Below are 27,048 nucleotides of genomic sequence, written 5' to 3' on the forward strand. Positions count from 1 at the left end.
AGCTAATGGGGCCTCCTGCTGCTGCCACGCTGCCGGAGCACGATTTCTGTTCTCATCCTGAAGCAAAGTTCTTAACCTGAAGCACTATTTCTGGATTAGCAGAGTCTGTAACCCGAAGCGGATGTAACCTGAAGCGTATGTAACCCGAGGTACCACTGTACTGTTTTCAGTGCCTACTAAAACTCTGTTGTCTAAGCAACCCTACCCTGACATATAATAATTGTTTTATAGTGTACATTTATAAAATTGCTGGTTTTATTTTATTTTGAAATGTTTTAGGCTATTTTTTTTTTTTTGGATATCTGTTTTTATTATAATATTAATGTCTATTTTATGTAAACTGCGAAGAGGTTTTTATGATTAACTAATACATAAACCTGTGGAATAAGTAAAGGACCTGCTTCACCCTGCTAGGAACTAGACAGGTATTTGTACTGCATTTGTCCTTATTTCCCCAGTGTGGCTAATGGAAGATGGTAATTATCATGATTGGAAAGACAGTTTTGGGGAACACTTAAAAACAAAATAAAAAGACCAGCATGCTTGAGTGCCCCTTGAAGTCTGTGTCTGCACAACAGTACCTTGGGAAACTACCTGTTTCCGATCTTCTGAATTGCCATAATTTTTGGGAAGTGGTTGAAGGTAACCCAAGAACATAACACACTAGAAAATGGGCATCTGTGTAGTCTGACTTTCTACCATTTTTACTCCTACTTCAAATTTAAAAGCTATTTTACATTTAACTGGCTATTTTCTACTGAAAAGAATATAGAGTGTGCTATAAAAGACCAGTTAAATATGAGCACACAGTCATGTGCATAACAGGTTATTTCTGTGGAAATTGTATGTTCTTAGTATTCAAATCTATTCATCTTAGTCATTTTTTCCACTGGTGTCACACTATTATTGGCCATATTCTATCACTGTAGCTTAATTTTTACCTGTTCAATGGTGCAACCCTGTGTACACTACACTGACTTACTCCCAGGTAAATATGTGCTGAACTTTAGTTTAAATGGATATAAGTAACGCTTAAGGACCAAGGAGTTATATTAAACATTGAAAGAATGAGTACAATGATATATAGCACTTTAATGCTTGTATTTCAGTTTGAAAATGAATTTGTAGCACATCAAGAGACAAAAGCACAACTTCAAAAAATTGAAGAAAAAATTATTCACACTGAAGCAAATGGAAAAGTTTATAAGCATAAGGTAAATGATTTTTTATTCCTAAAATTTGGTTTTTAATCAAACTATTTGAAAACAAGTTTTCAGATAATGATACAACTAGTTACTATAATACAATTAAATAAAAGGTCTTTCATTTTTATAAATACATTTAGTTGTCTTTATATAATATGTACATGATATTTATATTTGTCAGGTCTGTAGATAGTTGCTCGTGAGTAAACAGCCAGGACTCCGACCTGTCTTTTACAGGTTTTATTAAGTGCAAACTGTGCACAGTTCAGAGATTCAAAGTTAATCTCTGTCTCACTCACTTGCAGATTCCTGGAGTGGCCTTTTCCGGTCCGTCCCCCCCAGCATAAGAACTTAGACACCCCAAATCTCCGCCTTCCCTCCTTACATTTGACCCCCTTGCGAAAACTGGGCAACAGAAGCGGCATGTCCGTTTCCCTACCAGCCTGGCTGAGCCGAGGTGCTTGGACTCACAGTAACGTCTGTGAGCCTTTGCCTCGCTTTGCCCCTCCTTTCCCCCTCTGCTTCGCTGGAGGCATGACTCTCCACTGCCTGACGAAGTGCTACTGCTCAGCACCTTGGAGGCTCCCTGTACTCTTCTGCCCCCTCTCCCCTTTCAATGGCAGTCCCCTGACAATATTTTTAAAACTAAAATTTTTTTAAACCATTGAGCAGAATGTTTCCAATGTGGAGATAAGAGAATCTTGAACAAGAAGCTGCTGTTACTCCATGCTAGATAGAACAGGAAGAACATTTATGCATTTCAGATAGAATTCTAATATTGGTAGTGTCTTGTGCTTTATTCATATTTTTACGTTATACTTTTATTATCTTCATAAAAGTACAGTATTTTTTTTTAAGATAGACATATTGGATTGATCTTTATTACGGCCATTGGCCCGTCACACGACAGTTTCCCATACCAACATAATGTACTTGAACCTCCAAATTTAAAACCGTCAAAACTTACAAAAAACAGACAAGAACCAAAGCAGAACAAAAACAAAAGACCAACATCATACGTTGCAAAAGATAGACATATTTCATGGAGGAAGCCTTTTGGGAAGGATAACTAAATGTAGCCTCCACATGTGGAGACAATACACCTCTGAGTAGCAATTGCTGGTAGACAAACAAGGTTGGATGGGGACTTTTGCTACTGTGCCCTACTTCTAAGCTTCTTAGGAACATGTGGTTGGCTGCTATTGGAAGTGGGATACTAGACTAGATGGACATTTAGTCTGATCCAACAAGGCTTCCAAGTTATTATGTTTCCTAACTGGAAACGTCTGAGAAAGTTATGTGATATGAATAACATACAGCATTGTAGCATTACTAATTTGCACAATGTTGGGTCTAAGCTGCATAAGGCTTTTGTACACAATGCTAGTTCTTTGCATTGTGGTTGGTAGCAAATGGCTAAGCAACACAGTGGACCTGCATGTTATTGATGAGCTTTGCCATCAATATACTGGTTAGGGAATAGAATTGCCTCCTAAACTGTCTCATCACATTGGCATTGTATTTTACAGTTTTATGTCAAATTTACAACAGAGTGGTTATGCTGGGTTTCATAAGTTTAACTTGATATTATTAAATGATATTTAGGGATTGTATTCATAAATCGGAAACTTGCTTTTCAGGATGGCTCAGTAATGAATGGCGTAGGTGCCTGTCCAGTGACATCTTTGGAAGGACATGTGACTCCAGTCCCATTAGCTGATGCAGCACCCAAGTCATTACCACTTTCAGCTGGAGCTCTGCCACCACCACCACCACCGCCACCCCCATTGCCACCTTCATTGACTAGTAGTTCAGGAAAGGCTCCTCCTTTTGGTGTGCCGCCACCACCACCACTACAGACATTGCCAGGAGCACAGTGTTCTCCTCCTCCTCAAGTACTGCCTTATGGATTGAAGCCTAAAAAAGAATTTAAACCTGAGGTCACTATGAAAAGACTGAACTGGTTAAAGGTAAATAAACGGAAAACATATTTTGCAAAATTCTAAGTAGAACTGAATTATTAGACACTGGTATTAGTTTATTTATTTTTATTCCTTTATTAACAGAACAGTAGCTCACATTTTAGCACAAATGTCCTCACAAGGTGGTGTATGGAATTAATAAAACATTAAAACCGGTTTAAAGTGAAAACAGAGCCCTATAAAATGAGCCATAAAACGGACATAGGTGACTTTACTTTTTTTTTTTTTTAATCAATTGAAATAAAAATGTTTTGAGAGTCATTTTCAAAATTGCTAGGTAGGGTGCCATGCATACTTCCGAGGTGATTTTATTCCGTATGTACCACGACTGAAAAAGCCCGGCCTCTGCTTCCCATCAGCCTTCCCTGTCTCCTGTTATTGGCTAGAGAACAGGGCCACCAATGGGAAAGTTTTGGCAGGCTCATATAGGTGCAGATGGTTTTTCAGGTAATGTAGTCCTAATTAACTAGAGCTTTAAAGGTCAAGGGCAGTATTTTAAAGTGTGTCCAGAAAGAAATAGCAATATAAACTGCACATAATAGTTATAATAGACTCTGGTGCTTTTGTTTCTAAACATTGTTTTGTACCGACTGAAGTTTCTCAATTGTTTTTAGAAATTACTCTTATGTAGAGCACAGTACAGTAGATCTAGCCAGGCTATAACCAGAGCATGTGTCGTTGAGACAAGGCCTAATTTCTTCAGGTAGTGTTATGGTTAAGTTCTAATAACTGTTATACGGTAGTAAATAACTCGGGTAAGGTACCATATAGCTGGAAACATGCTATAGTAGTCCCAGTCTTTAAGAGAGGCCACACAAATGTACCCTCCAATTATAGGCTAATTAGCCTGCCCTCAATAATTGGGAAGCTGTATGCCCGATTCCTCAGTAGCAAACTGACAACTTCTCTAAATGAACATAATATACTATCTGAAGCCCAGGCAGCCTTTCGTGAGAACCATTCAACATCAGACCACTGTCTAGTGCTGTCCTTCCTAGCCAAGAAGTATACCAGGCCTTTACAGGGTAAACTCTTTGTGGTCTTCATGGATCTGAAATCAGCGTTTGACTCCATCCCCAGATCCCATCTATGGTCCAAATTAAATCTGATTTTGCAGGACAAATGACTCCTCTTTCATACAAAAGCCCTGTACAATGGAACCAAACTACAGGTCCGAGGGTCGACAAGGACAGTTATCGAACAGCATCGAGATCACTAGGGGGGGGTGAGACAGGGATGCATTTTGGCCCCCACATTGTTTTGTCTATTCTTAAATGACCTAGAAGAGAGCTTAATGGACCCAGATGGACACCTTCCAAAAATAGGAATGAGAAGGACCCCCTTGTTGTTATATGCTGATGACGCGGCCATCATCTCACGTTCCAGACCGGGTTTGAATTATCTGCTGAGGAAATTTACTGATTACTGTTCTGGAAATGGTTTATCCATTACTTATGAAAAATCTAAAATTTTAGATTTCGAAAGAAGCTTCTCCCGGTCTAAATGGGTGCTGGATGGCCATAACTTTGAACAGATCAAATACTTCAGTTATCTAGGGCACACATTCCATCATACAGGATCTTGGAAGCACCACTGGAAAACCTCCCCTCAAAAGGCGGAGATCACAAAGCTAGCCATATTCAGATTCTTTCTCACAAAGGGCGGCAAATATGTTCCAGCAGCCTTAAGGGTTTTCAACGCAAAACCCGTTTCCCAACTCCTGTACGCTGCAAATGTCTGACATAATGGGGACCTGCCAAAGCTAGATGGCTTTCCGGCAAAATTTTTACGATCTCTGTTGCAGGTACCCAACTGTGTCCCCAAATCTATACTTCTGTTAGAACCTGGTAAATGCCCAATTTCAACTAACGCGTGGTAAAGGTCAAGGTACCCCTGCCCGTACGGGCCAGTTGTGTCCGACTCTAGGGTTGTGTGCCCATCTCACTTAAGAGGCCGGGGGCTAGCGCTGTCCGGAGACACTTCCGGGTCACGTGGCCAGCGTGACGAAGCTGCTCTGGCGAGCCAGCACCAGCCCAGCATACGGAAACGCCGTTTACCTTCCCGCTATAAAGCGGTACCTATTGATCTACTTGCACTTAGGGGTGCTTTCGAACTGCTAGGTGGGCAGGAGCTGGGACCGAAAGACGGGAGCTCACCCCGCCGTGGGGATTCGAACCGCCAACCATGCGATCGGCAAGCCCTAGGCACTGAGGTTTTACCCACAGCGCCACCCGCGTCCCTTAAAAAGGCTGCCCGTAGTGGGCTGCCCTAAAACATTGGCTCAGGATTTCAGTGTTTGATCTAGGGAAGGTTTTGTACCAGCACCTGACCAATGAGGAATTTGTCAGCAAATGGCAGAAAACCATGGCTAAATAAGCCGCCTCTATTGGTCTGTCACCCGCCCCCCAACTGTATTACCTGGGTTATGAAGGCGCCCAAAAGATACTAAAGCAAAGATTATGGGATAATGCACACAGTGACTTGCGATCTCGATCACATGCAGTCTGTAGTCCGCTGGCAGTAGGAGTACAATATGGGCATGTCTTTAAGTTAACATCTTACATTAAAAACCTGACAGTACCAAACTATCGAAGGCTTTTCACCAAAGCCAGACTAAACGTCTTTCCTTCTGCAGTGTTGGATGGCAGGTTGAGAGGAGTTCCCTACCAGGACACACTTTGCTCGTGTGCTCAAGACATTGATTCCATAAAACATATTTAGTTGCACTGTGCAAAATATGAGCAAGCCAGGGCTGAACTGATATTACCCTTGCTGGTACCCTTCCTGGGAAAATCAGAGGCTCACTATGTCAGGTTCCTATTGGAAGACCGGACAAATGCTAGAACATTAGCAGTGGCAAAGTTTTTATCAGTGGTTGCAAGAACCAATGATCCCTATATTCTGAACAAAATGCTTGTTTAACCTGGAGGTAGGCTATATGAATTGTGTATTGCTTTGTTACGATTTGTTTGGTCTCTGGACCGTAATAAAGATTGTTGTTGTTATGCAAGAAGAAGCAGCTATCAAGGAAGAAGTCACTGCAGCTTGACAGCTATTAAGAAGTAGATGTACTAGATTCCCTTTGCAGTGGGTGTTGGGAAGGCTGCAGAACCATGAGAGTTGCTAGATGAGCACTGTGCAGGTGATCAGCCACTGCCCAGAGTGATGTGTTACTTCATGATGCTGATTTATCAGTCCCCATCCCATAGTTGTTTTGTGGTAAAGGGATCAGTTTCCTTTCCCCCCTTGGTTGTTGCTCACCTTACTTCCCAGCATACCAGCTACTATTCCTGAACTTCTTTATCTTGCAACACTTTTAAAGAAGGTAACTTCTTTTTGTGTGTTCAGAGCTATGTATCTACATTTTCACGAATCTGTTAAAAACTGGTGATGATAACACTATTATAGTTTAGATAGCGTTGTCCCTGGTATGTTGAACTCCATAGTGCAGGTGTTGTTCGACAATATGGTACTATAGTGATGAATAGTGTACAGCTGTCAGTGAATAGTTGTAGCATGTACTCTACTGCAGTCTCACTAAAGGTGAAACAGGAACATAGCAACTGCTCTAATATAGCTTTTAATGTTTGTTGGGTTAACTTCTTGTTTTTAATGGAGGATATTAAACTTCGTCATTTTTGGCTTGTTATTTGCTTAGAATCAGCTATTTCATTCCTTTTATATGCAACAAAACTGCACCCCCTTTGGTGCTTAGTATTTTATATCACATCAGAATCAAATGCTTAATAGCCTAAATGACCTATAGGGTATGTATTTTTTATTTTTTATTTCATAAAATTGATACACACTGCTTTGATTGTAAAAAAAAAAAACATTCAAAGCAGTTTACAAAGAGATAAAAACAACCAAGAAACATTTGCAACACTTTAAAACATGCAAAAGTTAAAATAATAAAACGGATTAAAATTACTTCAGCTTTCTAAGTATCTCAGTGGGCTTTCCTAAACAAGAATGCTTTTAGCCGGCACTGAAAAGAGTGCAGTGAAGGCACCTACTTGATCTCAATAGGCAGGGAGTTCCAAAGTGTAGGTGTTGCCACACTAAATGATCAAGTTTTTACAAATGTGGAACTGGGATTATTTGACACTTATAGTAGTGCCAATTCTGCCAGTCGAAGGAGTCAAGTGGGTCCTGTGAGATAAGGCAATCTCATAGGTAAACTGGTCTCAGATTGTTAAGGGCTTTATATACCAATAGAAATGCCTTGAACTTGGTCTGGTAGCAAATCAGCAACCTTCATGTTGCTTTCATTCCAGGATGAGCTGTATTAACTAGCACAGAAATGTGAATGTTTATAAATATGCTGAAAAGAACATGGGTTTCTGTTAAAATTGGTTGCTTCTTGCGCAGCACTGTTATGTTGTTGTGGTCCATTGCACTCTGAGGTGTCCAGGGACCTGGGGAAGTTTACACAGTAGCACAACTATTTGAGAGGGCAAGGAGGCCTACCTGGACAATGCAGCTTTAATAGATTCTTACTCTCATTGCTGCTGGTTGTCTGGAAACACGATACTTACCTCAGCCTTGTATGTCCAGTGGAATTGACTTAACTTTTTCTTTCCAGTGTTAGAAACTGGGATAGAAAAGCTAGGAGACAAATGGCTCCTGGGACCTGGGTTGTGGGCCATGGGGGGGGGGCGACAATGCTTTTTATTTATTATTTTGATAAGCATGAACTAATATGCAATTCACATAAGTGACACATTGTTAATATCACATTTTAAAAAGAAATTGTTAATACATGTTTAATTTGGCGTTTATAATAAAAATACAGTGGCACCTCGTGTTACGTACCGTTCCCCTTACAAATTCTGTGGGTTATGCGCTCCGCTAACCCGGAAGTAGATGCCCCTTGTTGCGACCTTTGCCCTGGGATGCGAGCGGACATCGAGCTCTGGTGGTGCGGCAGCCGCGGGAGTTGCCATTAGCGAAAGCACACCTCATGTTACGAGTGGTTTCCTGTTATGAACGGACCTCCAGAACGGATTAAGTCCGTAACACGAGGTACCACTGTATTGACACCATACTTCAGTTTTCAAAACACTCTGCTCTTTATTGTTAACCTTCTTAAACATACAGTGGTACCTCGGGATGCGAACAGGATCTGTTCCGGAGCCCCGTTCGCATCCCGAAGTGAATGTAACCCGTGTCTGCATGCGCGGGTCACGTTTTGACGCTTCTGCGCATGCGTGTGACGTCATTTTGACGGTCTGCACATGCGTGTGCACGCGGCGACACCCGGAAGTAACGCGCTCCGTTATTTCCGGGTCGCCGCAGAGTGCAACCCGAATTTGCCTAACCCGAAGTGTATTCATCCCGATGTTTGACAGAATTACAAGCCTGGTAGATGAAGGGAACGCAGTGGATGTAGCCTACCTTGATTTCAGCAAGGCATTTGACAAGGTGCCCCATGATATTCTTGTAAAGAAGCTGGTAAAATGCGGTCTTGACTATGCTACCACTCAGTGGATTTGTAACTGGCTGACTGACCAAACCCAAAGGGTGCTCATCAATGGTTCCTCTTCATCCTGGAGAAGAGTGACTAGTGGGGTGCCACAGGGTTCTGTCTTGGGCCCGGTCTTATTCAACATCTTTATCAACGACTTGGATGATGGACTCAAGGGCATCCTGATCAAATTTGCAGATGACACCAAACTGGGAGGGGTGGCTAACACCCCAGAGGACAGGATCACACTTCAAAATGACCTTGACAGATTAGAGAACTGGGCAAAAACAAACAAGATGAATTTTAACAGGGAGAAATGTAAAGTATTGCACTTGGGCAAAAAAAATGAGAGGCACAAATACAAGATGGGGGACACCTGGCTTGAGAGCAGTACATGTGAAAAGGATCTAGGAGTCTTGGTTGAACACAAACTTGACATGAGCCAACAGTGTGACGCGGCAGCTAAAAAAGCCAAGGCAATTCTGGGCTGCATCAATAGGAGTATAGCATCTAGATCAAGGGAAGTAATAGTGCCACTGTATTCTGCTCTGGTCAGACCTCACCTGGAGTACTGTGTCCAGTTCTGGGCACCACAGTTCAAGAAGGACACTGACAAACTGGAACGTGTCCAGAGGAGGGCAACCAAAATGGTCAAAGGCCTGGAAACGATGCCTTATGAGGAGCGGCTAAGGGAGCTGGGCATGTTTAGCCTGGAGAAGAGGAGGTTAAGGGGTGATATGATAGCCATGTTCAAATATATAAAAGGATGTCACATAGAGGAGGGAGAAAGGTTGTTTTCTGCTGCTCCAGAGAAGCGGACACGGAGCAATGGATCCAAACTACAAGAAAGAAGATTCCACCTAAACATTAGGAAGAACTTCCTGACAGTAAGAGCTGTTCGACAGTGGAATTTGCTGCCAAGGAGTGTGGTGGAGTCTCCTTCTTTGGAGGTCTTTAAGCAGAGGCTTGACAACCATATGTCAGGAGTGCTCTGATGGTGTTTCCTGCTTGGCAGGGGGTTGGACTCGATGCCCTTGTGGTCTCTTCCAACTCTATGATTCTATGATTCTATGTATGACTGTATTGTCTATCCTTAACGTATACTTCAAGGCTTCAAAGCACATACATTTCAGTAATCCCTGATTGTCAGCCAGGGGCAAAAAATGGCACCCAGACTTTCTGAGGTGCTCACAAATAGAGAATCTTTAGGTGAAATGCCCTGGCGCCCTGCTAATTTCGAGCTCTGCCTCTATCCAGAATGACTTCTAAGCCATTGGAAAGAACTAATATTACTTTCTCCTCATCGTTATCAGCTATATTAATGATCAACTTCCATATTTTGTGTGTGACTTCTATTATTATATATCTGTAGCTAATGTAATATCACTCAGCAGTTATGTTATTATATTTGCAGATTAGACCACAAGAAATGAATGAGAACTGCTTCTGGATTAAGGCAAATGATGGCAAATATGAGAGCGCTGATCTTTTAGGCAAGCTGGAGCTTACGTTTTGTTGTAAAAAACCCCGTAAGTAACTAATTGTTTTGTTTTAATTTCTTACAACTACAGTTGAATATCTACATGTGCTGTCTGAGAACCAAGTTGAATGGCTTACCTAAGGCCTTTTATAAGTGATACCATATGAACTGTAATTAGGAAGAATTAGGAAAAGGAGCATATAACATATGACAATTTTGGGTCAATGTTTTGTAATGGGATGTACAATAGTTCAAAGTTGGGAATGCAAGACACAGATCTGTGATTTTTGAGGGGTGTGTGTGCGTGTATTGAACTGATCATGACTTGATGGCCTTTATTGAAAAATGGAGAAAGTAGGGAGCGCAGGAAGTGACTGCCTAGAGCTCCATGTGCTTCAGTGGTATAAGAGAAGTGCCGCTGAAATCAGAATATCACTATCTCCGTCTCCACATTAATCTGCATTGGCTTTAAGTGGTGCTCTGGTGGTGGTTCATGCAAAGCTGCTAGTCATACTTTTGATTTTGAGTATGAAACTTGTTCAAGTTGCAGACGCTTGCTTGATAAACAACTCTTGATTGTTTATTGTGTATTAAATGCACTGTACAGTGGTACCTCGGGTTACATACGCTTCAGGTTACATATGCTTCAGGTTACAAACTCCGCTAACCCAGAAATATTACTTTGGATTAAGAACTTTGCTTCAGGATGAGAACAGAAATCATGTGGCAGCGGCACAGCGGCAGCAGGAGGCCCCATTAGCTAAATTGGTGCTTCAGGTTAAGAAGAGTTTCAGGTTAAGAACAGACCTCCAGAACGAATTCAGTTCTTAACCTGAGGTACCAGTGTATTTGGTTACAGTGATTCAAAAAATAGCTCAGCCCATAGCAGTTTGATGTTGTGTGGGCATAGCTTAAATTACATTTTTAATCTAGTTTAGCAATACATTTCTTAGAACCAATCAAATCAAGGCAATCTACAACTGTGGATTTGGGAGTTTTTTCTTATGAGCTAACATGGCTGCCTTTCTGGTTTTTTGTTTGTTTGTTTTGTTTTGTTTCTTTAAAGGAAATGCTGATTAAACTTGAGTAAATTGGCTTTATAGTGATACCTTGGTTCTCAAACTTAATCCGTTCCGGAAGTCCATTCCAAAACCAAAGCATTCCAAAACCAAAGTGCTTTCCCATAGAAAGTAATGCAAAATAGATTAATCTGTTCCAGACTTTTAAAAACAACCCCTAAAACAGCAATTTAACATGAATTTTACTATCTAACGAAACCATTGTTCCATAAAATGAAAGCAATAAACAATGTACTGCAGTCACACAATCAATCAATTAGTAGCTGAACTGGGTTCCACACAGTCATAAACAAAACAAAAAGAGCCGCAAAAACAAAAACACAAAATAAATAGCAAAAAGAGTCAGACCTCAGCATAACACTCAAAATGGAATTGTGGCACTCAAAATGGAAGCATAACAACCAAATGGAGCATGTCCAGCTTCTGAAAAAGGTTTGCAAAGCAGAACACTTACTTCCGGGTTTGCAGTGTTTGGGTTCCAAGTTGTTTGAGTACCAAGGCGTTTGAGAATCAAGATACCACTGAATACAGTGAATACAGTGGTACAGTGAATGCATCACTGTCCTGCTTTGTCTTCAGAATAATGCCACATTTTGGGGCCTTTTGTCACCCATACTGCCCATGACTTTGATGGGAATATCTCCACCCATTCCTAATCTCCAGCAGTGGTGTAGATTGGGGCTTAGGGTTGTGGCTTTACTGCTTACTTTTAAAATCTAGCAACATGAATCTTGTTATGTGCTTCTCATATGTAAGGAATGGAACTTTCTGCACTTGCATTGTGCTTATTTTTATTCATATTTAATTTCAAAACCACAACAAAATATGTATCTTTAGGGAAATATTTGATGCTTAGCATTATTGTGTGCTAATAACATTGTTGTGCTTTTTGACAGTAAAAAAAGATGAAAATATTGAAGAGAGAAGTATTAAAAAACGAATCAAAGAACTCAAAATTTTGGATCCAAAGACTGCTCAAAACCTTTGTATGTAAATGCTTTACTTTGTTTAAAACATTTTAGAGAGTCAGATTTTTTTGAAAATAACAGTGTTCTACTTACTGAATTGTATTTATTATTACTATATTTAGGACTCAATGTGGCTTACAGCTAAAATAGAAACAGCTTAAAACAGAAATTTTAAACTCAATTCTCACTTTGTATTAAAGCACGGATTGTCAACATGGTGTCCTCCATATGTTGTTGAACTCCACCTCCCATCAGTCTCAAGCAGCATGATTCCAACATATGGAGGAAGTTATGTTAGCTTACCCCTGTATAACAACAATATCAACAGTAGGTTTAACTTATGTAATGGTGAGCGTAGGATTCATTACTGTACATACCAGAGCTTTCAGACATTGGAAACTAAATTGCAAAAGTACATAAATTTCTGGAAGATTATCCATCAGAAACAAATTTAACTATCAGTAGATGGTTGTTGTTTATATTTAAACTCAGAAATTTTCTTTATTCAGTATTTGCCATCTTCAATGGGGATTTTTCTAATGAGCTTGTTTCTCTTGGCTTGTCCACACGTCAGCTTGTCCTGTACTTTCTGAGAAGTTTTTCATTTGCCCTGCCGCTTCCTCAGGGAAAACCCTCTGTTTACAGTGAATCATAACAAATGTCAATTTTCTGCAGATTGACATGTGAAACAATTCAGTGGTAAACAGCAGATTTTCCCAGGGTAAGCAGTGGGGCAAACAAAAAAACCTCTTGCACTCTTACCTAGAAAGCATGGGACAAGCAGAAGTGTGGATGAGCTCTCAACTTGCTCCCACAGCAGAATTAGTAAGTTTCTCCAGTGGCTTAGGAGAAGAGATAGTTATTGACTAGACAATGGTGACTTCACCATCCATGCTGTTGAGGTGAGGAAATTCCTGTCATGGCACAATCTCGCATCCCTTATGGTATTCTGGAGCAGCTGTTTTGAGTTGGGAGGTGGGCAGTCAGGGGCATAGCTATCTTCTCCGGTACCTGGGGCAACCCGCCCACGAGGCCGCTGCCATGAGCCCTGCGCAGGGGCCACCATCCTCCTTCGCAGCTTTGCTGGCAGGCAGCGGCCCCAACAGCACCCGGAGCGCACTGCACCCGCCTTGCTCCGCCTCTGGGGGCAGTACTGCTTTGCAGACGTTTTGATCCTACTTGGCTGACCATCTTCAGAAAGTGGTGATTGGGGCACATGAGCCGCCTTTGTGAGGTGCTGCAGGTTTCAGAGTTCATGAGCTTAACATCTACGTGGAAATGCTGAGTGGGATTATCCAGAGTTTTGGAGTGCATTGCACTCCTTCTTTTGTTTCCTGAAACAGACAGATGCCGTCCAGCCCAACCTATCAGCTCCTGGTACACAGCTCTATTCCTTCTTTACATCTGCAAGTGTGGCAGTGAGCGTGATAGCTCTGTTTCTGACCTCAGTAATGAACTGGATAAGAGCCATTAAACTGAAGTTTAAACCACATAAGATGATAGAGTTAGTGCGTGTTTCTCTAGACTGGAGGGTGGGGTGTGATCTGCCCTGGATGGGGTTACACTCCCACTGAAGGAGCAGGTGTGTAGCTTTTGGGTACTTCTGGGTACTTTAGGCTCACGTGACTTCTGTGGTGCAGAGTGCCTTCCATCAGCTTTGTCTGGTAGCCCAGCTATTCTCCTTTTAAGAAATGATAGTCTGAACACATAACCCCAATCTTGGCATGACTGCAGTGGCTACCAGGCACGATTTGAGTTGTAAAGCCATATGCAGTTCGGGAGTCTCGTACCTCAAGGACCGCCACTCCCCACTTCAACCAACCTGAACCCTACTGTCAGGTGTTGGTGTGGTTGCTCGAGAGCAAACAGGCAAGACTCCAACCTATCTTTTCCAGGATTTATTATCTGTACAAAGTATTTACAGTGCAGAGCGTTGCAAGTCCATGTCTGCTCAGTCGCTAGCAGAATCTGGGAGTTGGCGGTCCTTATACCTTCCCCAGCATAACAGTCGTGTGACCCCCATCCTTCTCCCCTCTCTGCGCGCAAACCTACTACGCAAAGTGGGCGTTGGCAAAGGGGGGCTTGCCTCCCCTGCGCTTTGATCAGGCTCGGTGTTGAAGCTCTCCCTAGCATCTTTTGATCCCTGCGCCCCTTCCCCACTGGAGGCGGGGCTTCCCTCCTCGCCAGAGGAAGAACTGCTTCGCAAGATCTTTGGAGGCTCCCTGTAACACAACTGCCCTTCCACTTCTCGCCTCTGAGCTGATGGCAGTTCCCTGACACCTACATTCCTCATTGTGGGCCCTTCTCTGCATGCGACTCCCAAAGGAGGTGGCGACAAGACAACAGCCCTTCTCAGTAGTGACTCCCCATTTGTGGCATGCTTTTTCCTTGGGAGGCATGCCTGGCACCATTGCTTTCTGTTTTTAGATGTCAGGCAAAAGCATTTTTATTCACTCAGGCCTTTGGATCCTGATTTTATGCTTAGCTTTTAATGGGATAGGGTTCAGTTGGATCTGCTCTCTGATACGTATTATTAATTAATGTTTTAGATTGTAATGTCTGCTTTTGTAAGTAGCTTTGAGATAACTGTTGCGGGAAAGGCAACTAATAGGTTTAATAGAGAATTTTATTTACTAATTTATCTTCCATTTCTCTTTCCTTATTTAAGCTCATGTGTCTTGCTAAAGTTATTGATGTGCCACAAATTTATAAAGTGAGCAAGTGGTCACTTTAAAACTTTTGGTAGACATCTCAGCAAGCACTGTAGCTGGACAGCATTACTTTTGCTTAGCCAAAATGTGTTCCCATTTGATAAGCATAGTTTGTGTTTGTGTGCTTTTCCTTAGCTATCTTCTTAGGTTATTTTCGGGTACCTTATGAAGAAATAAAAATGATGATACTGGAAATAGATGAAGCCCAGTTGTCGGAGTCTATGCTTCAGGTATGGTGAACTGATAAGCTGCTTTATAATCAGGTTTTTATGAATAAAAAACTGTTGGTTTAATGTTTAGCTGACTTGGCTTCTAATGCAGAAGGGCAGGATGTAAGTTTTAAAATAAAACTAGCCTGATGTAATTCCAGTGATGAAAAGAATACTCTCCTAAACGTCTCCTAAATCATCATCATCATCATCATCATCATTCCTTCATCTTAAGGTCCCTGGGCTGGTTACAACCATTGAAAAAGCAACAATAAAACATGGAAGGAGCAAAAGGTCATGAAGTTCAAGCTAATGCCTCAAAGCACTATTCACTGCAAAGCCAATCCACTGCAGATGTAGTCACTTAGTAGGCTACATGATATAGCAAATAGGGATAGTTGAAGATATTGGGGATTGTCTGGAGTTTTGTTTGTTCCTGGGCTTAAAGACTTTGGGGTGGAGGGAAGAACTGGTTTTCTTGAAGTGTGGAGAGTGATGGGATGATATTCAACATTGTATAAGCAGAATTCATTTTCCTCTTCACCTGCTTCTCCATGCTCCCCACGTCTACTTTGGAAGGTCCCATCAACTCTCTGGAGTCGATTTGGGAACTGCACAGGTGGGAGGGGAAGAAGTTGTTCTGTTGTGAGAGTGTAAGCCACTTTTGCCTGTGGATGGGCTTCACTTAATATCACTGACTATCCATATTTCAGTGATCAAGTTTTCGAAGTGACAAGTGTACTCTATTCTTGCAGTCCAGTGACAAACCGCCCCAATTGCTTTAGCTTTCTAAAAACATTCAGTTTAAATATCCCAAGTGATAGGAGATGAATAAAATGGCATGAAATCTCTCTGAAGCAATACAGCAGCCAAGAATTAGAGCAAGAACTGTTGTATAAATTGTGGTATATATTGATTACCCCCCCCCCAGCTGTGCTAGTGAATGTGATGATGTAAATGGAGATGGGTGTGATTAGGCCTTAACTAATGTATGGTCTCTCTTGCCAGCCATCTAGTAGCATAGGCCATTAGTGGGAGAAGGAGAATGTTCTAATGAAGGTTCTACGTCATTCACTTTCTATTAGGCCATGTGTGGTATGAATATCAAACCCTCCCACCTTTAAGGTACAGGGTTTTGTTGTAAAACCTCAGGCTTTATTCTATCAAGTGGACTCACACAGCATTAGTTTGTTGGTTAAAACCTTTGTGCAAAGTTCTACAGAGCTACAGAATTTCCAGCCCCTTTGTTTATATCATCTGGTACAATTTGTAGCTTGAGTTGAGTGCCATCATGCTGTAAATTTGTTATCTGTGCTGAATAATGCCATTGGTGTAGATTGAAATCCTAATGCTAAATACCTTGTCTAGATCAGTTCTCCCCCGCCCTTGTCTAGATCAATTCTTAAGTTAGACTGTAATGATGTACTTTTAATAGTTTACTTTTATTTAAAGGTTATATGTTTATTGACACAAATTTTCTACGTGGTATCACTATACAAACAAAAAGCAGTTTGCCCAAATAAACAAGCATAGTAACTGATGTAAATAATAACATTTTTGTTTTGTTTTTTAAAAAATCACACGACTTATGCAACAGTGTAATCATAGTAATAACATAGTCAATGTTTAAACTCACATAAAATTTAAGGAATATTTATTGTAGCATAGAAATTCAACATTGGTGTTTTCTGGGAATTAGAATTGCCAGGTTGTGACTAGGAGGCCAGTCTAGTAACCCACTTAAGAGTTCACTTCTCCATGAGAAAATAATTTCCAGTTGTCAGCATTCATTAAAAAACTGTTTTCCCCCACCCCCATATTCTTGTATGGCATTTCTTTTGAAGGCTGTTTATTGACTACTACTTAGCTTTTTTCCTGGGGCTATGATTACAACAGTTTTCAAGTAGTGAAGAAAATGGAAACTTGCACTTTTAAAAATCAGGAATTTCCGCTTTTGCACTCAACAATTGAATTCTATTTTCTCACTGGAGTCAGTTTTAGTTTTCATTTTTTTAGTGATAAAATCCTTTTTTCTTTACATGTGTTGCTGTCTGAGCAAATTCCTTTGATTCTTTGTGAGACTGAATTGAAATTTTTTGAACTGGTTGTGTAAAATAAAACCTCATGGGAACATTTACTGAGAAAAGACCATGAAAACTCTTAATATATTTCATATATTTTCATGATACATAGAATCTAATAAAACACCTTCCTGAACAAAAACAACTGAATGAATTGTCCAAAATGAAGAGTGAATATGAAAACTTGTCTGAACCAGAACAGTTCTGTATTGTGGTGAGTAGCATTGTTCCTTCTGCTTCATATGGGATACTAACAATATCACTATAATTTTTGAATCTTTGAGAAGTATTTTAGTATTTTACCTCAAGCTGTATTTTTGGCTCTTCTACATAAGAAATGTAGAAAACTGGACACTTGCCTTCTAGTTTCTTTTGGTTGTTCGATGGCAGTAAGGGCTTTGAGTGTTTGAACAGTCCAAGATAATGCTGGGGTTTTGATATACTGCAGGGATTTTGCTTATGCACTTCTGCCACCTTATCCCCTGAATTTAGAATAGTGAAGCAGAAAAAGAATGAAGAGACTTGCAGTCCCAAGAACACATGTACACAAGTAATTCTCCTATAACATTTTCTGAATAATTATGCTTAGAACTATGTGTGTCACTCAAACTTTATTATGGCCTGAGCAACTGCTTATGCACTAATGTACCCCAGTAGTAATGTGTGGTGCTGTGCAAACAGCTTGATAAGAAGCACCTGGAAGACTAGAAGAAATGCTAGTGGGCTTTTTGGCTTAGTATATTCACAAGTTAAATATAGCTGAGAAGGATAATTATTCACAAGTTAAATATTGCTCAAACGAGTGTTCCTCGTTCATTCATCTATTTTGGGATAGTATATAGGCATGAGGTTTGGCTTCAGTCCATTTGTCATACCTGTAAATCATCCAAGATTAAACCAACCTGCTCCATGCTAAAGCATAACATAGGTTTTAAAAGATAACTTTTTTCCCTTTTCAATCAGATGAGCGGTGTAAAGAGGCTGAGGCCACGGCTGAGTGCTATTCTTTTTAAGCTTCAGTTTGAGGAACAGGTGAATAACATCAAACCTGACATCATGGCTGTCAGTGCTGCCTGTGAAGCGATAAAGAAGAGCAGGAGCTTCAGTAAGCTTCTGGAACTAGTATTGCTAATGGGAAACTACATGAATGCAGGATCTCGAAATGCACAGACGTTTGGATTTAACCTCTGCTCCTTATGTAAAGTGAGTCTTTTTAAAGAGCTGTGAATGCTGAGTTCAGTGCTGCAATCACTTGCTTTTCATATTTACAATGCAGTTTAAATTGCTTTCTGTTTTTTGACACCTAACATCTTCAATAACTTCAGCTTAAATGTCTATTCATTTACCCCCACCCACTTATAAAAGCAGTTAATTTGTTTTGATCTAGACAATAGTAGATATTGTAAATGTGTATGCTCGGTTTCGAGATAGCTGTACAGTTTTAAAAGCTTTGGTGTTTCAAGCCGACAGAAAGAGGTGTGACATTTGTGAGCTATTGTTGCTGCTCATTGTCTCAATTACGAATATTTTTAGTAGTACATCAAAAATGAAACTGAAAGCTTGCACTTAGTGAATTCTGTTAAGGGTTCAACGGAGCAAATAATTGGTCCCAGTTCTGCAAGTACTTCAGATTTGTACAACATGGAGTATACTCGGTCAGAGCTGAAATACATTTATTTCAGCTTTTTCTTCTGATTTTGAAGGCTCATATTCTCCAAATATGCACTGGATATGTACATATTTGGCTACTATCTGATACTAAAGCATCAATATTATAATTGAATCTTGCAGTAAAGATAAAGGGACCCCTGACCATTAGGTCCAGGCATGACCGACTCTGGGGTTGTGGCGCTCATCTCTCTTTATTGGCCGAGGGAGCTGGCATACAGCTTACTGGTCATGTGGCCAGCATGACTAAGCCGCTTCTGGCGAACCAGAGCAGCGCACGGAAACGCAGTTTACCATCCCACCAGAGATCCCACCCATTTATCTACTTGCACTTTGACGTGCTTTCGAACTGCTAGGTTGGCAGGAGCAGGGACCGAACAGGAGCTCACCCCGTCGCAGGGATTTGAACTGCCGACCTTCTGATTGGAAAGTCCTAGGCTCTGTGGTTTAACCCATAGCGCAACCCGCGTCCCTGAATCGTGCAGTATCTTCCAGTAAATGATTCCTGGTGTGCAGTCTTATTTAGAAATTTTGCAATATCTTCATCCATTAAACATTTTGGGAAACATTCCCTGAATAAAAAAATTTAAACTTTGATGTCAAAATCTGAAAAGCTTATTATTTTATTTTTATTTTAGACATTTTTAGGCCCCCCCCCCTTTTCCATCAAGGAACTCAGAGCAGATGGTCTCCCACCTACTCAGGCTAAACTTGGTCCTGCTTAATTTCAATAAGGTTGCTACATCTTGTTCCTTTATAAAGCTGGTATCTTCTAGATACTTTACACTGCATCATGGGAGTTGTAGTCCAAAACATTTGGATAGCACCAAATTGGCAAGGACTGCTTTAGATCATGTCCGTGCAAATTGTAACTCTGTATTAGAAAACAGAATTTGAATATGAAAATCAAATTTTCAATTAAAATGGCAAATTAAATGCAATTAATTTTTTTAAATGGTGCAAAACTCAGTTTTCAGATATTGTGCAGGAAAACTGATTTCAATTTATATAGTGTGTAAATCATAAAATATATGATCAAAATGTATTACTGCTTCTGAATATTCACTTACTAATTTCTAGTTAAAGGACACCAAATCAGTTGATCAGAAGACAACACTGCTTCATTTTCTGGTGGAATTGTGTGAAGAGAAGTATCCTGAAGTCCTAAGCTTTGTTGAAGACTTGCAGAGCTTAGATAAAGCAAGCAGAGGTTTGTATTAAAGAATGGGCTAATATATTTTATTCAGCTGTTGTCCAGAATGAATAATTTTTTATTTGAGTGTTGAAGTTTGTATCCACACCCAAGAATTTACATTGCAGAATCCACACCCAAGAATTTACATTGCAGAATTTACTACTTTTCAAGCTTCCTTGTAAGCGGAAGGTCATTTCAGGAAAGTTCATATTGAACTAAGAAAATGTCCAGAACAGAATAGTGGTGTGCAATAAGAAAGCAGCAACACAGAGTTGGAAATATTGTACATGATACTGGTATGCGTCTTTGAAAGGTAAGAAGCTACAAGACTGGCACAAGAATTGTCAAGATTCCAAATCTGAAAAAAATGAGTAGTCCTGCAGTACCAGAGGCTCAAACAGATGTATATCCAAACTGACAAGCAGCAAGCCCTCAAGAATTCTTCACACTTTCAGCCATAGGGATCCTCCCTCCCCCCTCCCTCCCCCTCCCCCCCCTCAGAAAGAAGAAGCCATCCTGCACTTAATGCCAGGTTATCCTGCATACTTTTTGCTTTGCACCTCAGGGGTAGCAGGCCAACATGAATGTATGGGCTGAAAAGTTGGCCACTGAAATTTGCCAGGAGTGTAAGGAACAGATTTAAGACCCCCTGAGATCCAGAAATGAGCGCCATTACTGGCTCACGTGCTTAGTCATCAAACATGCTGGGCATTGTACCTACTGAACATTTAGTTTCACAGGCCCAGAGGCACTCTGGAGTCTTTTTTATGGTGCAACAGAATGGGGATTTGTGGATGATTCTGCTCCAAAGTGGTTCTACATATTCTGAATAAAAGAGTCAAGATGAAAATATTGAGGTCCATTCGGATAGTGCTTGAACTACAGAGTACCCAGGCACACAGAAGAAGACACACACATTCTGATATGGTGCTCATGAAAGTTCAACACTTCCCCCAGTATCTCAGCCACTTCCAGTACAGGTAGTTGCTGTTTGGGTTCATAGTCACATCCAAAGTTTCACTAAGGTACTAGTGGTGCTTGGGGCACATCTCAGGATACAAGTGGTGTTTCTTTATCCCAGGGGCAGCTAATCTGTGGTCTTTCAGATATTTTTGGATTCCAGCTCCCAACAGCCCAGGCAGCAAGAGAAATAGTCAGAGGTAGTGGGAGTCGTAGTCCAGCTAGAGATGGAAGTTCAAAGGTTAGACACCCTGCTCTACTTAGTTGACATTTTATTTTGAACATAACTCAAGTATTCTCCGTAGAGAGGTTTATAAATTCTGGAATCCATATTTATTTGCTCTTGCTCCTTGAATCAAGTGCTTCAGCCCATTCAAATCTATCTCACCTATACTAGAGACCACAGTTTCACGGTGATCTGAGAGAAAAGTTTTCTGGAGCAAATCCTGAAACACAGGAGAGCAAAACTAGAAGTTCAAAATTTTAACATGTTTCTATCTGGAAAACAGACTGGCTGGTACATGAAGTCATGTGCACCTCATGGTTATTAGTCTACTCGTGGTAATTATATGCTTCACCAGGATACTATAAACAAGTTTTGCACCTACCACTGAACAACTTTCTCCCTTTAAGATGAGAGAGTCTGGCAGAAGCATATGTCCCCATGAAGAGTAAGTACTATAGTATGTTTGGTACTAATTGTATACCGATATACTGTCTCAACTGTGATCAGTATGCCCTCTCCAAATCACTCAATTGGTGCATTAACTAGTCAGAGCCTGAGTACATTTGCTGTTTCCGGTGATGTGATTGAGTAAATTTATTAAACTGATCATTCATGAAGATATTGAGTAAATGGTAGAACTCAACACATGACAAAAGTATTTCATAATGTGGACTTAGAGGAATCTTTGCAAGAAAGCATCTACTAACAGTATTCACCTTTTGATATGTGTGAGGTTTTAATTATAAATATATGCTTAGTTTCAGCAGAAAGCTTGGAGAAGAGCCTGAAGCAGATGGAAAGGCAGCTTATACAACTTGAGAAGGATTTAGAGACCTTTCCCCTTTCTGAAGATATTCATGACAAATTTGTGACAAAGATGTCCATATCCTTTTGCTGTTAAATAACTTATCTGGCTTTGTCTAAGGTTCTTTAACACTTTTAAAATTTATTTGCATAATCTTTATTAAAGTTATAGCCATCACTTCTGACAACCCTGACCTCATTTCTACCTTGAATTACTAAGAACCTAAAACGGCTTTAATGAAGATTCACCTATAATTCATAATCTGAAGGTAGTCCTGTGTCATCTCCAGTGGTTTGGCGTTTTCATCATATAGGCATGAAAGTGCTCATTGAATGGAAAATATTACTGGAGGAAACAGTTGAGAAGTTGACTAGTTAAGCACTACAACTTAAATTGGATGGAAAACAGCTTAATTTAGCAGTGAGGGAAGAGTTGCCAGCTTGGGGTATCAATTTAGATTGCCCATTTTGATTATTTTTTTAGTCTGAACTACAAACTAATTTCAGTTTTTTAAAGCTTCTTTTCTCTTACTGTTTGGAATTTTATGTGTAATTATTCCTTTGAATTTATAGGAGCCGCCATCATTCTTTTCCATAAATCCTGTGCATCTTACCTGCTAATTTTGGTTCAGGTTTTTTCCTTTCAGATGCTTTTTGATGTGATTTTTTTTTTCTGTGTCTGGTTGGTAATTCACTAAGAAGCAAGTAGCATTAGCACAAAAGACAGCACCAGGGGGGGGGGGGGGTCCACAAAAAGCAGATAGATGTGCTCTTGTGGATTTCTTGTTTCTGTTGGCCTATAGGAAGGTTTAATGAAGGTATGAAAGAGCTAATTGTCTGCAGCTCTAAACCATTATGCTTCACATTCCTTTCCCATGACACTTCATGTTACTAACCAGAGTAATGTTAGCTGTTGGCCATTTGAGGCTACAGAATGTATTTTCATATTTAACACTTGGTCAGTACATTGGTATTGTACATAAATATCTATTTCTTAAAATGTATATACTACCTGGTTGTAAGAAACCTCAAAGAAGATTACAAAAAGAATAAAGCAATAAAATTATCAATTAAAACAATTAACAACAGTTTTAATCAGCAATAAAGTAAAAACAGATTAAAACACATCAACATGCTCGGTATCTGGTAGGCCTATCTAAACAAAAATATTTTAGCACATGCCGAAAAGTGTACAGTGGGGGCACCTGTTCCATATCAATAGGCAACAAGTTCCAAAGTATAGGTGCTGCCGCAATAAAATATTGATTTCTTATAAATGTGGAACAGGTATTATGTGGCACCTTCAACAGCGCTACTTCTGCAAATTGAAGCAATCAAATGGGCGCATGTGGGGTAAAGTGTCTCTGAGGTGAACTAGTCCCAAGGGCTTTATATACTAATTGTAACACCTTGAACTTGGCCCGGTAGCAAATCTGTAACTAGTGCAAATCACTTAAGAGCACGTATTATATGCTGACAATGCCTTATTCCTGTCAGCAATTGTGCTGCAACAATCTGCACTGACTGCAGTTTTCAGATCAAGCACAAGGGAAGCCCGACATAAAAGCACATTGCAGTAATCTAGTATTGAAGTAACCAGAGAGTGAAGTACTCTGACCAAGCTTTTCCTGTCTAGAAATGCTCATAGCTGTCAAATCAATTGTAGTTGATAAAAGACACTTCGAGCCTCTGAGCAACTGAGCCTCCATTGACACAGCTGGATCCAGAAGCACCCCCAGAATGCAAACTTGCTTAGTGTAACCCCATCCAGGATAGGCAACTGACCAATTTCTCGGACATGGAAACCACTTGTCCATAGTGTCTCTATCATGCCCGGATTCAAGCCCAGATTGTTTTCAGTCATTTTTCTCACTACTGTATCCAAGCAATGGCCCACACAGTTGCATGTCCGGGCCTGAACCCAGATTGGAATGAATCTAAATAATTTGTGTCATCCAAGAATACATTTCAGCTGCCACACCACAGCCATCTCCACCACCTCCCCCCAAAGTGGGTATATTCAACTGGTGAATAGTTGTTCCAGTCTGAGGGGTCCAGAGGGGGGTGGGTTTTAGGAGCAGCCACACTACTGCCTCTTTCAAGGCAGCAGGGATCACCCCTTCACATCCACTGAATGGATATAAATGCATTCCATTTTAAAACAGTCCTGCCTGAATGTCTCTTGCACCATACTGAGCGATACAGTTTCTACTGGCACAGTCACCAAGGTGTGATGACTCTTCTATAGGTATTTCTGCCTTCTAGCCTATGATTGTCCAGAATCAGCAGTTGATCATCTGAATGATAAGGATTTGAAGCTCTCAGAATGGTTAGCAATTTTCTGTGCTTTCGCATGTAAGCATGGCTATGCATGCACATGGTAATTTTAATTTTGTCTTTGCTATCTTAACTGCCACCTTGAAAGCATTCTAGCATATACATTGCTTGCCTGAAGGACAGCACTGAACATGGAAATGTATTCATAAACCCTACCTACAGGTTTACACACAGGTTACTCTTATTTATAAGAGAGTGTATTATCTGAAACTTCACAGAAATACCTCACCATTTCAACCAAATTCACATGTGACACTTAAACAGATGGTTTGATCTTTAAACACTGTTAAGATGCAATAGTTAGCTCTCTTCTGCTAACACTCCCTATAGGCAGGGAATAATTGAGGAACAGTGGAGTTACATGTGGTTTTTTGTAATGGCTGTGAGCTTTCTAATTAAAGAAACTCACTTCCAGGAAAACTGGAGTTACGATAAATTACAAACCAAAGGAGACTTGATGTAAAGGTTAGATGAACCTGCACAGCGTGAAGAAGTTGGGGCCTGTCTGAGCTCTTATTGTTATGACAGGGGAAGTTGAATGATGCTGATGTCTTTTGAAAGGCACACAGCTCGTAAAAAGCAGTCGGTGGGAAAGCTGAGACAGGAAGGATGGGGCTTTGTGAAAACTAATTTCTCACTTGCCATACAATTACGCTCCGTAGGCAACTTGGCTATTACATCCTGTCACTAAATATCATAACCTGGAGCCGGCTAATGAATTGATTAGCATTCATATTTCTTTTAGAAGTCAGATATGTGCACAGTCAGTGGGTTCTATTATTGATAGAATCTATAATTATATAAAAGACTTCCTTACTGGATTATTCTAGTTAGCTGTCCATTGCAGTTGTGTACACTACTTTACATGCAATTAAATCCCCCCACCCCCGCTTTTTTTGCTGTAGATAGGAATTCCAGAGAAATAAAGCATAGAACATTAAAACCATTTATGCAAACATTATGATGAAATGTAATTAAAATTACTTGATAGGTCTAGATGTGCAAACAAGTTAAATGAAAATTGGGTCCTTGAACAGTTTTGAGAAGCTCACATTTCTCTTTGATTATAATACAGGCACACCATTATCAAAATACACGATAAGCTCTAGAGCTCTTATCTACAAAAACAAATTGATAAAATACTTTTGTCAGTTTTTTCTTGCACCACTTTGTCACTTTAGAAAGCCATTTAAATATATATTACAAGAGACGACAAATCTATAAAAATAATTTTATGAACTAAATGGTATTTTGTACTTCTGTACTTTTTCAGAATAGCAGGAAAATAGTGTCTCAGTTTATCAAGAAAATGACAGTTTTGGAAATAAAGCATTTAGTACCCTGCTAAATTTTGCTTGATTAATAGTAGTAATACGTTTTAATAGTGTGCTGATCATTAAAGGGATTTATATAAATTGTTCTCTGTGAGATGATAGTATTGGCTATGTATGATGATCTGTTGATGTAAAATTAAATTGCCAGTGGAACCAACTTGATATAGGCACATAGTGAAAATGCCATCTGAATGATGACTTCCTATTATGCTTAGCAAAATAATAAGAACTGAGATTCTAGAAACACAGGAGGCGAGAAGTTTAGGAATATTGGTTCAGTTGTAACAAGCACCTTTTCATGTTTGATTTTCATTTTGCATTTACTAGCATGGTTTGTTTAAGTATTAAGAGGCTTTAAAGTTTATCAGAAATTCAGCCAAAAAATCACAAAATTACATGTGTAGAGGAATACTATGAAGAAAAAGTAAAGGATCAGCTGAGAGTGTTGCAAGGAGATCTATAACATTGTGGTATACTAGATAAAAGAAAAAGTGATGATTACTAATTGTGAAAAATATAGATATGTTTAAGAAAATGTTGGCAGTGTTGTGTATTTTAAACCAAAAAAAGTTGCAGAGGCATGGAACAATTATGTGAGTGAACAGAAGTGAAAGTTTAATTAGAATATTAAAATTCTGAACTGTTTCCCAATACTTTTCTTTATTAAAATTACTGCCAAACATTTATTTTTGAGCATTAATATTAGTTAGAGAACAGTAATTCTCATTGATTTTGAGAAGGATCAGTAAGTTTGTTACCAAGGAGTTCACTTGTTTGAATGTTTCAGAGGACTAGCGCTTTGAGTAACTAATCTATGTATTTTTGCAGTGTTTAGTTTGTGTTGTATTGGTGCCAAGAAGAAATCCCTGAAATCTCTTATTTAGAGTATTTGCTCCCTGCTCTTCGAAGTGGGGGGAGCAGCCTCCCAGAGCAGCTTACATGCAGTTAGTTGAAGCAAGATATTCCCACTAGTTTGTTATCTAAGTGGGACTTGGGTCGTGCAGAGGCAATTAATCTTTGAGGTATGAAAAATGTAGGAAGAATAGGAAGGAAAAATTGAAAAATGCTGACTATGAGAAGAACTACATGCTATTGGAGAGATGATGTTACTGCTGATAACTTGCTGTTTCCTCTTTCCTGGAAACTTAGTATTCTCTATTTATTTTGATGATTGATTCATTGAATTTATATCCCGCCCCGCTTCCTGAAGAAGCCCAGACTGGCAAACAAAGCAAAATAATTGTAAAACACTAAAACTTTCTAAAAACTTACTCTCTTCCATCCAGTGATCTTGCCAGGAACAATATTCTTCAGCCACCAGCCACCATTCAGCCCATTTACC

General features: G+C 40.0%; 1 protein-coding gene across 1 annotated transcript in view; it reads left to right on the forward strand.

Moving 5' to 3' along the window:
• The window catches only part of DIAPH3 (diaphanous related formin 3), a 118,209-nt gene that overhangs the window by 25,434 nt on the left and 65,727 nt on the right, over positions 1 to 27,048 (forward strand). The window contains exons 15-23 of the mRNA XM_081002966.1: positions 1,110 to 1,214; positions 2,846 to 3,175; positions 10,069 to 10,183; positions 12,110 to 12,199; positions 15,028 to 15,122; positions 17,295 to 17,396; positions 18,146 to 18,385; positions 19,931 to 20,060; positions 21,990 to 22,113. Coding sequence (XP_080859092.1) covers positions 1,110 to 1,214; positions 2,846 to 3,175; positions 10,069 to 10,183; positions 12,110 to 12,199; positions 15,028 to 15,122; positions 17,295 to 17,396; positions 18,146 to 18,385; positions 19,931 to 20,060; positions 21,990 to 22,113 — 1,331 coding nt within the window. The remainder of the gene's footprint in view (positions 1 to 1,109; positions 1,215 to 2,845; positions 3,176 to 10,068; positions 10,184 to 12,109; positions 12,200 to 15,027; positions 15,123 to 17,294; positions 17,397 to 18,145; positions 18,386 to 19,930; positions 20,061 to 21,989; positions 22,114 to 27,048) is intronic.

This window comes from Podarcis pityusensis (assembly GCF_964106645.2).
Source record: "Podarcis pityusensis genome assembly, chromosome: 4".
NCBI lineage: Eukaryota > Metazoa > Chordata > Lepidosauria > Squamata > Lacertidae > Podarcis > Podarcis pityusensis.